This window comes from Homarus americanus, unplaced genomic scaffold (genome assembly GCF_018991925.1).
Source record: "Homarus americanus isolate GMGI-L3 unplaced genomic scaffold, GMGI_Hamer_2.0 scaffold52512, whole genome shotgun sequence".
Classification (NCBI taxonomy): domain Eukaryota; kingdom Metazoa; phylum Arthropoda; class Malacostraca; order Decapoda; family Nephropidae; genus Homarus; species Homarus americanus.
In genome coordinates this window covers 14,290,950-14,304,898 of record NW_024735442.1, presented here as the reverse complement: position 1 = coordinate 14,304,898, position 13,949 = coordinate 14,290,950, and the positions used below count along the sequence as shown (strand labels likewise).

The following is a 13,949-nucleotide window of genomic DNA, read 5'->3' as shown; positions in this document are numbered from 1 at the left end:
CACTCCAGGTGACAGAGGGCGACCATGAAACGAGCGCATCCATGCCGCAGAGGACCCGTTACTGCGCATCATCGAGAACAGCCCTGGAACAAGTATTCAATGGATCGCCGAGGAACTGCAATTGTCAGTGGGCACTGTGTGGATGATCCTACACCGTACAAGCTACAAGCTCTAACTGATGTAGACTATCCGCCTCGGATGCAGTTGTCGGTGGGTTCTAAGGCAGCATGCAGAATGCCTTCTCTTTCCATCTCTCGTGCTTTTCACTGATGAAGCAACATTCACTCAAGATGGTATTTCCCATGGAGGTATAAAGGATGGAGGCAGCATGCCGCGCGCTCCCAGTACTGTCAGGTGAAACCAATTCTCCTCCGTGTCGGCCATCTTTGTATAGGCTGGTCGCGCGCCAGGAGACGGAGTGACCCTCATTGACACTGGTTTGCACTGTTTACACTCATCCATAGCATCCCTGTGTGATTAAGTTAAACTCTTATTTTATTTTCAACCATTTATTATATACTATAGTACAATGAAACAACATTTCAATGAACAACACTAATCATTAGCATCAATTATCCTTATCATGGCACGAGCCTGGTACCCTGAGCACAGGGGGATTTCTATGCATTTTTACCTTGCAAACTGAACATTAGATTCCGCTGAAGAAATGGTTGCTGAGATTCAATGTCACGAAGTGTAAAAGGATGCACCTGGGGCGTACCAACTGTAAGGAGGCGTACATATGTCCCAACGGGATGAAGAAACTGCAATAGTTGAGACTGAATGTGAGAAGGACCTAGGTGTGTATGTTGACAATGAGCTGAAGTTCGCAGGCCATTGCGAGAAGAAGGTAAACCAGGCAAATAAATTATTGGGTCTTATAAGAAGGTCGTTCAGATATCTAGACGGTCCGTCCCTTGTAAGTTACTGAAATTTTGAACAAAATCCATTTTTTGGCCGAAAATGACAAAAATTGTAAGTCTAAAGCCTTAAAGGATTTTTGGCCAAAAATACGTTTTCTCTCTGAACTAAAATTTAATGTGCCTAACTATTTAAGTACATCCAGAATAATACACAAGCACCAAGAAATGACCTCGAAAACCCATAAGTGGCGAGTAATTAGCATTGCAAAAGTAATTAAAATATTCTAAAAATCATTTGAACATTTTCTAAAAGCCATTTGAACAAGTTATAATCAAGATATCAAATTTTGGTTAACAGATCCTTAAGCAGCACATTCAGGAGTACCTATACTGAAATTTTGAACAAAATCCATTTTTTGGCCGAAATGACGAAAATTGTAAGTCAAAGCCTTAAAGGATTTTTTGGCCAAAAATACTTTTCTCTCTGAACTAAAATTTAATGTGCCTAACTATTTAAGTACATCCAGAATAATACACAAGCACCAAGAAATGACCTCGAAAACCCATAAGTGGCGAGTAATTAGCATTGCAAAAGTAATTAAAATATTCTAAAAATCATTTGAACATTTTCTAAAAGCCATTTGAACAAGTTATAATCAAGATATCAAATTTTGGTTAACAGATCCTTAAGCAGCACATTCAGGAGTACCTATACTGAAATTTTAACAAAATCCATTTTTTGGCCGAAAATGACAAAAATTGTAAAGTCTAAAGCCTTTAAAGGATTTTTTGGCCAAAATACGTTTTCTCTGAACTAAAATTTAATGTGCCTAACTATTTAAGTACATCCAGAATAATACACAAGCACCAAGAAATGACCTCGAAAACCCATAAGTGGCGAGTAATTAGCATTGGCAAAAGTAATTAAAATTATTCTAAAAATCATTTGAACATTTTCAAAAGCCATTTTGAACAAGTTATAATCAAGATATCAAAATTTTTAGTTAACAGATCCTTACAAGCATTCAGGGAGTACATATACTGAAAATTTTGAACAAAAATCCATTTTTTGGCCGAAATGACAAAAATTGTAAAGTCTAAAGCTCCAGCGATTTTTTTGGCCAAAAATACTTTTTTCTCTGAACTAAAATTTAATGTGCCTAACTATTTAAGTATATCCAGAATAATACACACACCAAGAAATGACCTCGAAAAACCCATAAGGAAGTAGAGTAATTAGTATTGGTAAAAGTAATTAAAATATTCTAAAAATCATTTGAACATTTTCTAAAGCCATTTGAACAAGTTATAATCAACATATCAAATTGGTTAACAGATCCATATACATTCAGGAGTACCTATACTGAAATTTTGAACAAAATCCATTTTTTGGGCCGAAAATGACAAAATTGTAAGTCTAAAGCCTTAAAGGATTTTTGCCAAATACGTTTCTTTCTTCTCTGAACTAAAATTTAATGTGCCTAACTATTTAAGTACATCCAGAATAATACACAAGCACCCAAGAAATGACCTCGAAAACCCATAAGTGGCGAGTAATTAAAGATTGCAAAAGTAATTAAAATATTCTAAAAATCATTTGAACATTTTCTAAAAGCCATTTAAACAAGTTATAATCAAGATATCAAATTTTGGTTAACAGATCCTTACAGCACATTTCAGGAGTACCTATACTGGAAATTTTGAACAAAATCCATTTTGGGCCGAAATGACAAAAATTCGTAAGTCTAAAGCTCTAAATGATTTTTGGCCAAAAATACGTTTTCTCTGAACTAAAAATCTCTTAATGTGCCTAACTATTTAAGTACATCCAGAATAATACACAAGCACTAAGAAATGACCTCGAAACCCATAAGAGGCGTAGTAATTAGCATTGCAAAAGTAATTAAAATATTCTAAAAAATCATCGAACATTTTCAAAAGCCATTTGAAACAAGTTATAATAAAGATATCAAATTTTGGTTACTAGATCTGTAAGCAGTACATTCAGAGTACCTATACTGAAATTTAACAAAATCCATTTTTGGCCGAAAATGACAAAAAATTGTAAAGTCTAAAGCCTTAAAGGATTTTTGGCCAAAAAATACGTTTTCTGAACCAAAAATTTAATGTGCCTAACTATTTAAGTACATCCAGAACACACAAGCACCAAGAAATGACCTCGAAAAACCCATAAGTGGCGTAGTAATTAGCATTGCAAAAGTAATTAAAATATCCTAAAAAATCATTTGAACATTTTCTAAAAAGCCATTTGAACAAGTTATATCAATCAAGATATCAAATTTTGGTTAATATGATCCTACAGCACATTCAGAGTACTTGTATACCGAAAATTTGAACAAAATCCATTTTTAATGTAAATGACAAAAATTGTAAGTCTAAAGCCTTAAAGGAGTTTCAGTCAAAATACTTTTTCTCTCTGAACTAAAAATTTAATGTGTCAATTATTTAAGCACATCCAGAATAATACACAAGCACCAAGAAATGACCTCGAAAAACCCATAAGTGGCGAGTAATTAGCATTGCAAAAGTAATTAAAATATTCTAAAATCATTTGAACATTTTCTAAAAGCCATTTGAACAAGTTATAATCAAGATATCAAATTTTGGTTAACAGATCCTTAAGCAGCACATTCAGGAGTACCTATACGGAAATTTTGAACAAAATCCATTTTTTGGCCGAAAATGACAAAAATTGTAAGTCTATAGCCTTAAAGGATTTTTGGCCAAAAATACTTTTCTCTCTGAACTAAAATTTAATGTGCCTAACTATTTAAGTACATCCAGAATAATACATGCCACCAAGAAATGACTCGAAAACCCATAAGTGGCGAGTAATTAGCATTGCAAAAGTAATTAAAATATTCTAAAAATCATTTGAACATTTTCTAAAAGCCATTTGAACAAGTTATAATCAAGATATCAAATTTTGGTTAACAGATCCTTAAGCAGCACATTCAGGAGTACCTATACTGAAATTTTGAACAAAATCCATTTTTTGGCCGAAAATGACAAAAATTGTAAGTCTAAAGCCTTAAATGATTTTTGGCCAAAAATACGTTTTCTCTCTGAACTAAAAATTTAATGTGCCTAACTATTTAAGTACATCCAGAATAATACACAAGCACCAAGAAATGACCTCGAAAACCCATAAGTGGCGAGTAATTAGCATTGCAAAAGTAATTAAAATATTCTAAAAATCATTTGAACATTTTCTAAAAGCCATTTGAACAAGTTATAATCAAGATATCAAATTTTGGTTAACAGATCCTTAAGCAGCACATTCAGGAGTACCTAAGTTGTAACGATCTTCAAGATTGAAGTGCTTCCCCATCTGGAGTGCTGTCACCCCGTCTGGTCCCCGAGATATGCTAGGGACTGTCAGTTGGTTGAAAATGTTCAAAGGAGGGCCACCATACTGGTGCCTGCACTTCGGCACCTCAGCTACCCTGAGAGATTGGAGCGCCTGAACTTGCCTAGCTTACACTACAGACGGGCAAGGGGGGACCTGGTAGAGGTGTATAAGCATCTCGGGGGACTACTCAGTCGAGTGTCCTTACTTGGAGCTGGAGGACGCTCGCCCCACAAGAGGTCACAGCTCAAGATTGAAGAAGCCGCAAGTCCAGAAAACTGTGAGGGCAAACTTTTTCGGAGTGAGGGTTGAAAAGTCTTGGAAAAATCTACCAGAGTGTTGTGACGGCACCGAGTGTGAGCTCTTTCAAGACAAGACTTGACCAACACTGGAGCGGGTTCAGGTACATTCGGGAGCCGGTGCATGCCCAGTATTTGCCAACAGTGAATGACAGAGACGTGGCCGATCGCCTGGGCGGCTAGCGAGCCGATCTTTTGGTGAAGAGGATAAATGAAAAGGAAAAGTAGTCAGAGACGTGACCGATCGCCCAAGTGGCTAACGGGCCGATCAGTGGCAAAGAGGATAAAAGTAAAGTAAATGCTAGTTCTACTTTTGACAGCTTTGAGATGCATTTTGTGCTGTGAACTGTTTGCCTTCATATGTGTATCTCACCTGTAGATAGGTCTCAGTTACTGCTTTGATTGGCAATACAAGATGATTGTTGAAAGGATCACTTTCTGACATGTGTATTGTCAAGCCCAGGAATATAGTTTTGTTCAGGAACTCTGACAATACATCAATTAAAATTTTGTGGCAATCATATGTTGACAGTTTTGCATAGGGGTGTATTTTACTGGCAAGCAATATTTTTTCTCTGAATATTTTTTTGCATGAGCAACATGCAGTATAGCAATGACATCTTTAGTTGGAAATGATAGATTCCCTTTGGTTTTTGTAGTGATTAATGCAGGAGTTTCATCAACATTTTAGGTAAATAGTACACTACAACATGCTTCACACTTCAAAGATTTCTTAAGTTTCACGGGAACAAAACCAGCTATACAGTATATGCAACTACTTTCACAGTGCAACGAGAGACCACACTAGATGAAACTAAGTTAGTATTTCCCTCTTCTAAGAGAACATCAGATTCCTCATTTTGATAAATGTTGTCTTGCTCAAAGACCCTGCATTTATCAAGAGAAGAGTTAATTAAATTGCTTAATGGAGCATTGGCATTAAGATCCTTTAGATAATCACTAAAGGCAGTTAGGATTGGGATAGATTCTAAGGCTAAGCAATTTTCACGAGTCACTTCTTCAATGTCATTATGAGCTAACACCTTCTTGTAGGGTGCCAAGAATTGTTGAGCCGTGGGATTGTAATAGATGAATCTACAACAAGAGAAGAGAGCGAGTTTCTATATTAGTAACCACAGAACATTGTACCCCTGTACTGTTGAAGTGATTCACCAGCCTCAGATAACCCAAGTTCAATGCAATGCTTGTTAACTTTTATCAAAATGCTTTCACTATCACTCCTGTAGACATACTATTACTGATTGGAGACCAAGCGTAAACCAAAGCAAGGGATCCTCAGGGAAATAAGCACCTGACAGCTTTGTCGGCTATTCTTAGGAAAATTCCCTTACTTTTTACCGTTGTTGTTAACCTGCACTGTCTCTTCAAACAGAAAACTGCATACAGTATAGTACTCCCAAGGCCTGTGTGCACTGTTTATCTACATTGTCTATATTCATGCTCAACTGTATACCTGCATAGTTTATAAACATACCTATCCAATTGTAAACCTGTATTGCAATTTTAATGAACAATATTTATTACAGTATTATTATACAGTAATGCTCTCTGTACATTAGTTACAATTTAAGAAAGCCAAAGCGCTGTTCTACCTTTGTATTTCTGAATGTAGGTATAAATTATCACTAATAAGGATTTGCAAGACAGTCATTTAAAATGTTCAAAAAAATACAGTTTTAGCAGATCTATCATTTATTATTATAAAAAAATCTTACATACAGTATGTATTCTCATTTACATGCAGTATTTATATATGGGATGAAAAGTCAGAGCCTAAAGTCCTTGAGCTTCATATGGCACTCAGGAGGAAAAACGTATATATTAAAGTATTAATATTAACTAGAAATGTGCAAAATGCAATATGATTCAACATAATGGGGGGGAGGGCAGAAAAAAGTGGCTGATACTGCACCATCAAAGATATTGTACCAAAGTAGCCATAAATAAAATACAGATGTGTGAAAATCTTAACAGAAATGCAGTTTTCATGTCGATGCAAAGACAGACAAACACATAGCAGACCATGCATCAGGACACCTTTTCATCACATAAGCTTAACTGTTGTGACACTGAGTGAATGTATCACTAAAATATTATAGCTCTGGGAATTTATGGATAATGAAATACTGTACTATCATGGAATGAGATATTATCATTACTGTATCTAAAACTATAGTAATTGTTGAAGTGAGTACCATGCTATAGTAATTGAAGCGAGTACCTAAGCTTTAATAATCGAAGTGAGTAAAATCATTGCAAACAATTTATCACATTTCAACTTTTCGACCCTAGATCCTCAGCATGTTGAAGAATACTGTATTGATGATGAGACATTGAAGAATATAATTTTTTAATAAGAAAAATACAAAAAACAAATAAACCAGGGGAAGGCAGAGACTGAGATGGATGAATTAAATTAAAAACTGGGTCCCTGGAGAGACAAAATCTTGGAGGATTGGTAAAAACAGCCCGGAAGCATTTAGAGTGGAGGACTGTGGTCGCAAAAACAACATACTATATAAGGGGTAGTTGCATCCTCAAGGATTCTGTTGGCCCCCCACAAAAAAGACAAGAATCAAAGTCCATGGGAAACTTTTCATCACATACAATAGTACACTTACTCATTATCATAATATGCTAAAAATGACGAGATCACAGTATGGATCAGAAAAAATCATATGCATAATATACTATGAATAAATGCATCTTTTGCTCTTTTTAACAGCAAGTTATTCTTATTAATATGATTATTTCTGATGCAATGCTTATAAAAATACTGATGGACAAAATTATGGCAAAAAATAGAGATCAGAGTACACTATACAGTACAAAATCCAAGCTAAGTCCCAAGTCCTCTCTCTGGTTTACTCCAACGGAAGACTAAAATACTTCATGCACTGAATGCATTAGTCCCTCAAATATTTTTTAATTATCTTATGAACTGAAGCATCTCCCTCAAATTCACATCATTAGGCAGTATAAATGAGTTAAAGCAGTACATATATAACACATTTTTTTATACATTCTTCAGTTTAAGGATTAAATTTCTTGACTAGGCTTGAGTTTGAGAAGTTCATTTTTACATTTAATACCACGAAAAAACCATGGAAAGACATTTAATATATTTTACAATCAGTATAACAAATTATTGGTGCACATGAACCAAACATTGTCATTTTTTTTATTATTATGATGACAAAGACAAAAAAAGTCACTGTAAAAATAATTAAAACAAATGACTAATACAGTATTTACATCCAAGTTATTGTCCCTCTCTTATCTGTATTTAAATCAATATTAACCATATATTACAGGTAATAAAGATGCAAAAGAGATAAAAACTAAATTCAGATCTTTGGTATGGCAGACTAATGAAAATTCACGGGGGATAAACTTTTCCAGAACCAATCTTTCTCATCCACTTAGTGATCATGACTCCTAATTTTCTTAAATCATAATTTCATAGTATGCAGGATGTCCAAGAAGATTCTACCCACAGAAATATACAAATCACTGTACCATATGTCACTTTGATCATGAAACGGTTCTCAAATTCTTGAGCATAAACAAATTTTGTAGACAAACGAAAAACAAAATGTGCCGCTTTGCCCCTTATTCTATGGAAAAACTTAGTAGCTGGTGTGTTCTTTGTAAATTAATATATTTTGTAGGGAACTGCACTGTGTATGCAGCTTTTCTGACAATATATTTATATAAAAAAATGTTGATTTATTGTACAGTATTTCCCTCTTGGCAGACTTTTCAGACACCCTGGAGTGTACAGCTAGGGATCCCAAAGTGTTTCGTGAACATTTTGTTCTCCACATCCAGTCTGTGTGGCATTGACATATATAACAGGAAAAATAGATGGCTTGCTGATGTCGCATTCGGCTTGAACAAAAAGATGGCATTACTGTAATTTGACAAAACATATTTACAACATGCCTAACTTTCTCTTCATTTTGTAAAAAAAAATTAATGTAGGATTACAAGCTCCCCACTTTCGGACTGGAGAAGAGGAAAATAAATGCCTTACAGAAACTTCATATCGTTAAGAATAGTATACACTATAGCTTTTAATACATGTAATAATACCCACATACATTAAAAGTGGCTTACATTTTGCCTAATTCTTTTTCATCCCTCTTCAACCTACATTATTTTGTTCATCATTTATATCATTTATTAGCTTACTAGCTGTTTAGGAAACTTTACCCTTTCCATGCTAAGCTGGCCCATAAGCACCGCCCCTTGTCTATAGCTACAAATAGCCGATTGGTTCCCCTGAGCGTTTTACCCTCCCCCCCCCCGACTGCGCGTGTATAAGCGAGTGTTTATATTGACCTTCATTATAAATATTTAAAATTTTCTAACATCCTCTCTGAAGTGTTATTGCTCTGAAATCATTTGCATTTTGATAGTTCTGATACTATATTTAACATTATTTTAGATAATAACAAATCTGCTTACCAATTGTGAACACATTTAGTTTGAATTTTCTATGAACTAATCAGCTATTAGTATAGAAGAGGGGTGTGGCTTATAGGCCAGGTTAGTGTGGAAATACTATAGTCTGTTCTTTATTACTTTGTTATGATCTCCATTGTTCAGTGTTAGTACAGAATGAAATCGGAGTACATGGAGAAAACTTGCAATGTTTGGTCGGGTCACACTGGATAACATCTTTCTCACATCCAACCAAGTGATTTGACCCTGTGACCAAAGTGATGAGAGACAAGAGTGGTACTGCTTACTTTTATGCTGATTTACAATAATCTTATAATGTTTAACACCCCTCCTTAAATATATTATTAAAGAGGGCTTCAAGTTCACTGCATTAAAAATTTACATATAAAAAAAATACAGAGCAACCAATTACAGATACCCATACCAATATATACAGTACATACTGCATTCTTAACTGGACTAATACTGACATCCTTATAGAGTAAATCTGCAGCTTTGATTACTTTTCTCACTAGATCACTTGTTGTTCTCTACATATTTTTATTGACAACTAATCATTATCTTCATGTCACTAGTTCTTTGTCAATTAACTAATGAATTCGTCATATTGCCATTGTAAGCCACAAAAAATATGATGAAAAATGCTTAAAATAACTAATTTTAACAAGTGAGTCCATGGGGAACTCCAGATGGGGTAGAAACTGGGTGTGTACAGAATATGTGACAATGGATGGTTGGAATCTCAGTATTGCAAAATATGTAACTGGGTGGTGCTTAAAGGAAGTGTGTGGACAGACACTCAGGATTGTTATTACATATTACAGTGCATGTGTACTTGAATATCACAGAATTGTCTCAGCAATATATCCAATGGGAGTTTTAATAAGAGAAAATTAGTATGACTCCAGTGTTTTTATGATGTCAATATAGTTATAATACTCAAAAAAATTGGGATTCATCATGACATCGTACACACAAATTATTACCTAATTAATCCCCCACAATACCCGAGTTGACATTACCAGCAGGTTGAACATGAGCCTGTTGAGCTTTCATTTTTTCTTGTTCTTTACGGGTGAAGAATCCAGCCTGAAAGATAATGCATCCAATAAGAAATAGTGAACTACAGGTAATGTTCTTTGGCAGACCCCTGTATCTGTGATTAGGTCTGAGGATGAAGTGTAATAGATGCTCCTGTAGAAGCCTTTCAGTAAACCGCTCCTTCAACTGTACAAATCTCAAGTACAGTGATATCACGGTTAGCTGGAACAACTGGTGCAGAGCACTTCCGGCAATGAGAGATGCCCGGGATAACCAGACAACTTTCTTGAACTCGGAAAAATCCCTTATCCCCGTAATTTTTTCCAGCTACTGCAAAAAGTTTTTGTGAGTCTCAACTATGCATCTTGCCCAGATGGACACTAGCCCACATCCCCAGAATATTTCTAGGTTCTGGGGAAAGTTTTCCAAGAATCTAAATTCCACATCTCATCTTGATTCTAAACTGTGCATCTCATCTTACACGGACAAACACTCCCCATTATAACTAGATAGGATTGCAAGTGTAAGAGAATTATGAAATAAGTTAGTGAAATAAACATTCATACTGTACTGGTAGTAAAATAAGCAACATTATTTTTGTATTTTTTCATTATTACAAGTGATTCTTTCTTATAAATTCAGGGTTTTTGCTTATAAATAAAAACTTGGGCTACCGGTAATTTTTTTCTTGTACTACTGTAGTTATAAATTTTCATAAATCAATTCCACTTAAATCAGGGTCTGCCTGTAATTAAAAACAATGGTTATCATAACAGTCTGAGACTAAGTAACATAACTGAGATTGTATGTAGAGATTTTAATAGATATACCAGGTATAATGTATAGTACTAACCATTCACTTGATATGTTGACTTTACATCTATACAGTACTGTATACTGTACACCCAAAAAATTTAATAGAAAAGAAAAAAAAAAGATATTCTGTATAAATTCAATATTTTTCCCTTACCCTGTAGAGACCATATGCTAAGAGGCCCAGAAGCAGGAGGCCCGCAAGTACAGCCAAAAGAATGATCCACCAGGGAACTCCCCTCCCTGGCAGGCTGTCAGGCTGAATCTGTGTTTTTACCATTACTGACGTAACTCTGTAAATTACACCAAGTTAGAATTATTCAGCAATATGATACAAGAAAATTTCTTTCCAGGGTTAGTTATTACTAATATCTTTATTCAAACTTTGAAATACAATCCTAAAACCAAATATAATACAGTACAGTACTGTACTGTATAGTAAAACAAAAATTTACTCATTATTGTTTTCCACTAAGAAGTATACTGTATATCAACAGAGCATTTCCATTAATTTTCAAAACAATATTTTGATATATTGTACTGCATAGCCAAATTATGATATACAGAATAGTGAGGCATACTCCTTAAAACCCTCCACTGGGAGAAAACCTGAAAAGAGGTACAGTATCTAAGACTTTATGAGAAATACAGTAGAACAAGTCAGTGGAAATTACTTAATTGCTTCAGTACCAAACAGCTTTCAAATTCTCTGAAGGATACTAATATCTTTATAAATCAAACATAAAGCATATGACATGCAAATTTGGTGACTTGAGGCAAGACATACTGTGACTCTCACATCGAAATTTTACTAAATCCCAAGTCAGACAGTTCCTTCCATGAGATCATAAATATCCTCTTATTCTTATATTTCCTTTGAACCTGATCTCATCATCTAGCACAAAAGTTAAGCTGAACTACATACTGTATATGCCGGGAAACTATGTGATCACAGTACTGGGCATGTTGGCTCCATATATTATATCAACAGATAACAGTCAATTTCAGTAAACAAACAAGCAACATAATATGAACATAATCAATACTGCATATCTGTAAAGTATACATACTACTCACACCTAAGACTGCATGACATTAGTTAACACTGTACACTCATATTTGTGCCTAAAACAATACCAGTAACAAACACTTAATTGCCAATAATGACAAGCCATGCCTTGAATAGGTCTGTGCTGTGCAAGTCAGAATGAAGCTGATGAGTTGATCCTTCTGACACCTTTTTATACCTAACATAAACAAAATTGGATCAGGGCAAACTCAATAGTAATAACTCTACAATAAAGTGCATTGGTTACCTGTCTGCAATGCTTTTTTAAAATACAGTAATTTGTAATGGTGAAAAACTGGTGTAAAGCTGTAACATCACCATTGCTCTTACTGAAGAACCAAAAGGAGTATATTACCTTAAGTAGGTAAATAAGCCGGATAAATTGTTTTTATTGAATACAGGTAATCTGGTGTTATTGTACAATACTATCATGTATGGAGTAATGGGCAATGCCACTATCGCGGGAAGATACAAAATTTAACATTGAGTGAGCTCTACTCCTATAGTCTCAGAATCCTTGACCAAATCTTTTGGACTCCTGATACTCAAGTGTACCATATACAGTAAGATGTGCTTTTTGTTGGCTGAGAATGCTGTGCAAAAGATTTTATTGTATTATTTTGTGTATACTGTACACTGGAAAACACAAGAAACCCTCCCATTAAGGGAATATTCCCAATAAGGAACTGGGTTTGCATGAATTAGTCTGGTATTTGGAGGGTTTATTGTAACTGATTTTGATGGCTGTCAGCTGAGAACTGAAACACAAAACGGCAGACTGGCCAGAAATCTACAAAGCAGACAGAAGCCTTTGTACAATATGTTTAAGGATTGAATAGGCATGACTAAAAGACTCCAAAGGGCAACTGTTGCACCACATCCTCCTCAATTAGAGGTCAAAAGTATGATAAAGAAGGAAAGGTGATTCATGCATTCAAAACAAATTAAAAGATCAACTCTGATTGACATAATAGGGGATGCCCTGAGAATCTAAACACTCATTATAAGATTTCCCCAGTAAAGGTCTGCAATATGTTAATTTTATTATTATCCTCTTCATCACTGATCGGCTCGTTAGCTGCTTGGGCACTGTTGGCTAGTACTGGCTCCTGAATGATCTGTGCCTGTACCAGTGTTGGTCAATTCTGGTCTTAAAGAGCTTACATTCAGTGCTGTCACAACACTCTGGCAGGTTGTTCCAAGAGTTTACAATTCTCACTCCGAAAAAGTTTGCCCTAAAAATTTTATGGACTTGTGGCTTCTCCGTCCTTGATCTGTAACGCCTCGTGGAGCGGGTGTCCACCAGCTCCAGGTATGGACACTTGACGAGTAGAGCCCTCTGAGATGTTTATAAACTTCAATATTAAGTCACCCCTTGCCCATCAATTGCATAAGCTAGGCAGTGACCACATATGCCAGCTGCTATTCTTGCTAAGGTGTATTTTATTCAGAATTTGTATTGACAATACATTATATGAAATAAATAACAGATCATCATAATTCACCAACAGCACTTTATCTTGTTATTCTTTATTCAGATAAGTAAAATTGTGATATTATAAATTAAGACTTACAGTACAGTAGAACGTCGATATAACACGAGATACTTTCCAAGAGAGGTCGCTTTAAACCGAATTCGCACTAAATCGAAGTGTTGTTTCAATGGAATAATTTAGTTTGGTACTTGAGAGAAACACAATACTGTACTAAAAAGACTGAGCATCTACCCAGATGCACCTCAGCCTATCTCCTAGAATAAACAAAACATTGTTTTTTGTAGTATTATGTTAAAACAAACACTCATAAATCAACACAGCCTGGGAAGATATTGGAACCATAATGCTGATCTGATTTTCTGCCTCATTTACACAATTGCAGGGTCTCAATTGTTACTCTTACCATTGACAACACAACATACTGTACATATATTGTTTCTCACTCAGTGATCATTCATTTTTTTTATTTCTTTATTATTATTATTATTATTATAATTAAATCCCCCCCCC

General features: G+C 35.1%; 1 protein-coding gene across 3 annotated transcripts in view; it reads right to left on the bottom strand.

The window, feature by feature from the left end:
• Positions 1 to 6,227: 6,227 nt before the first annotated feature.
• Positions 6,228 to 13,949, bottom strand: part of LOC121871044 (integrin alpha-PS3-like) — an 86,168-nt gene continuing 78,446 nt past the window's right edge. For all 3 annotated transcript variants that reach the window (XM_042373126.1, XM_042373128.1, XM_042373127.1), the window contains exons 22-23: positions 11,032 to 11,167; positions 6,228 to 10,109 (exon numbers count right to left, since the gene is read on the bottom strand). In XM_042373126.1, coding sequence (XP_042229060.1) covers positions 10,011 to 10,109; positions 11,032 to 11,167 — 235 coding nt within the window. In that variant the 3' untranslated portion in view covers positions 6,228 to 10,010. The remainder of the gene's footprint in view (positions 10,110 to 11,031; positions 11,168 to 13,949) is intronic.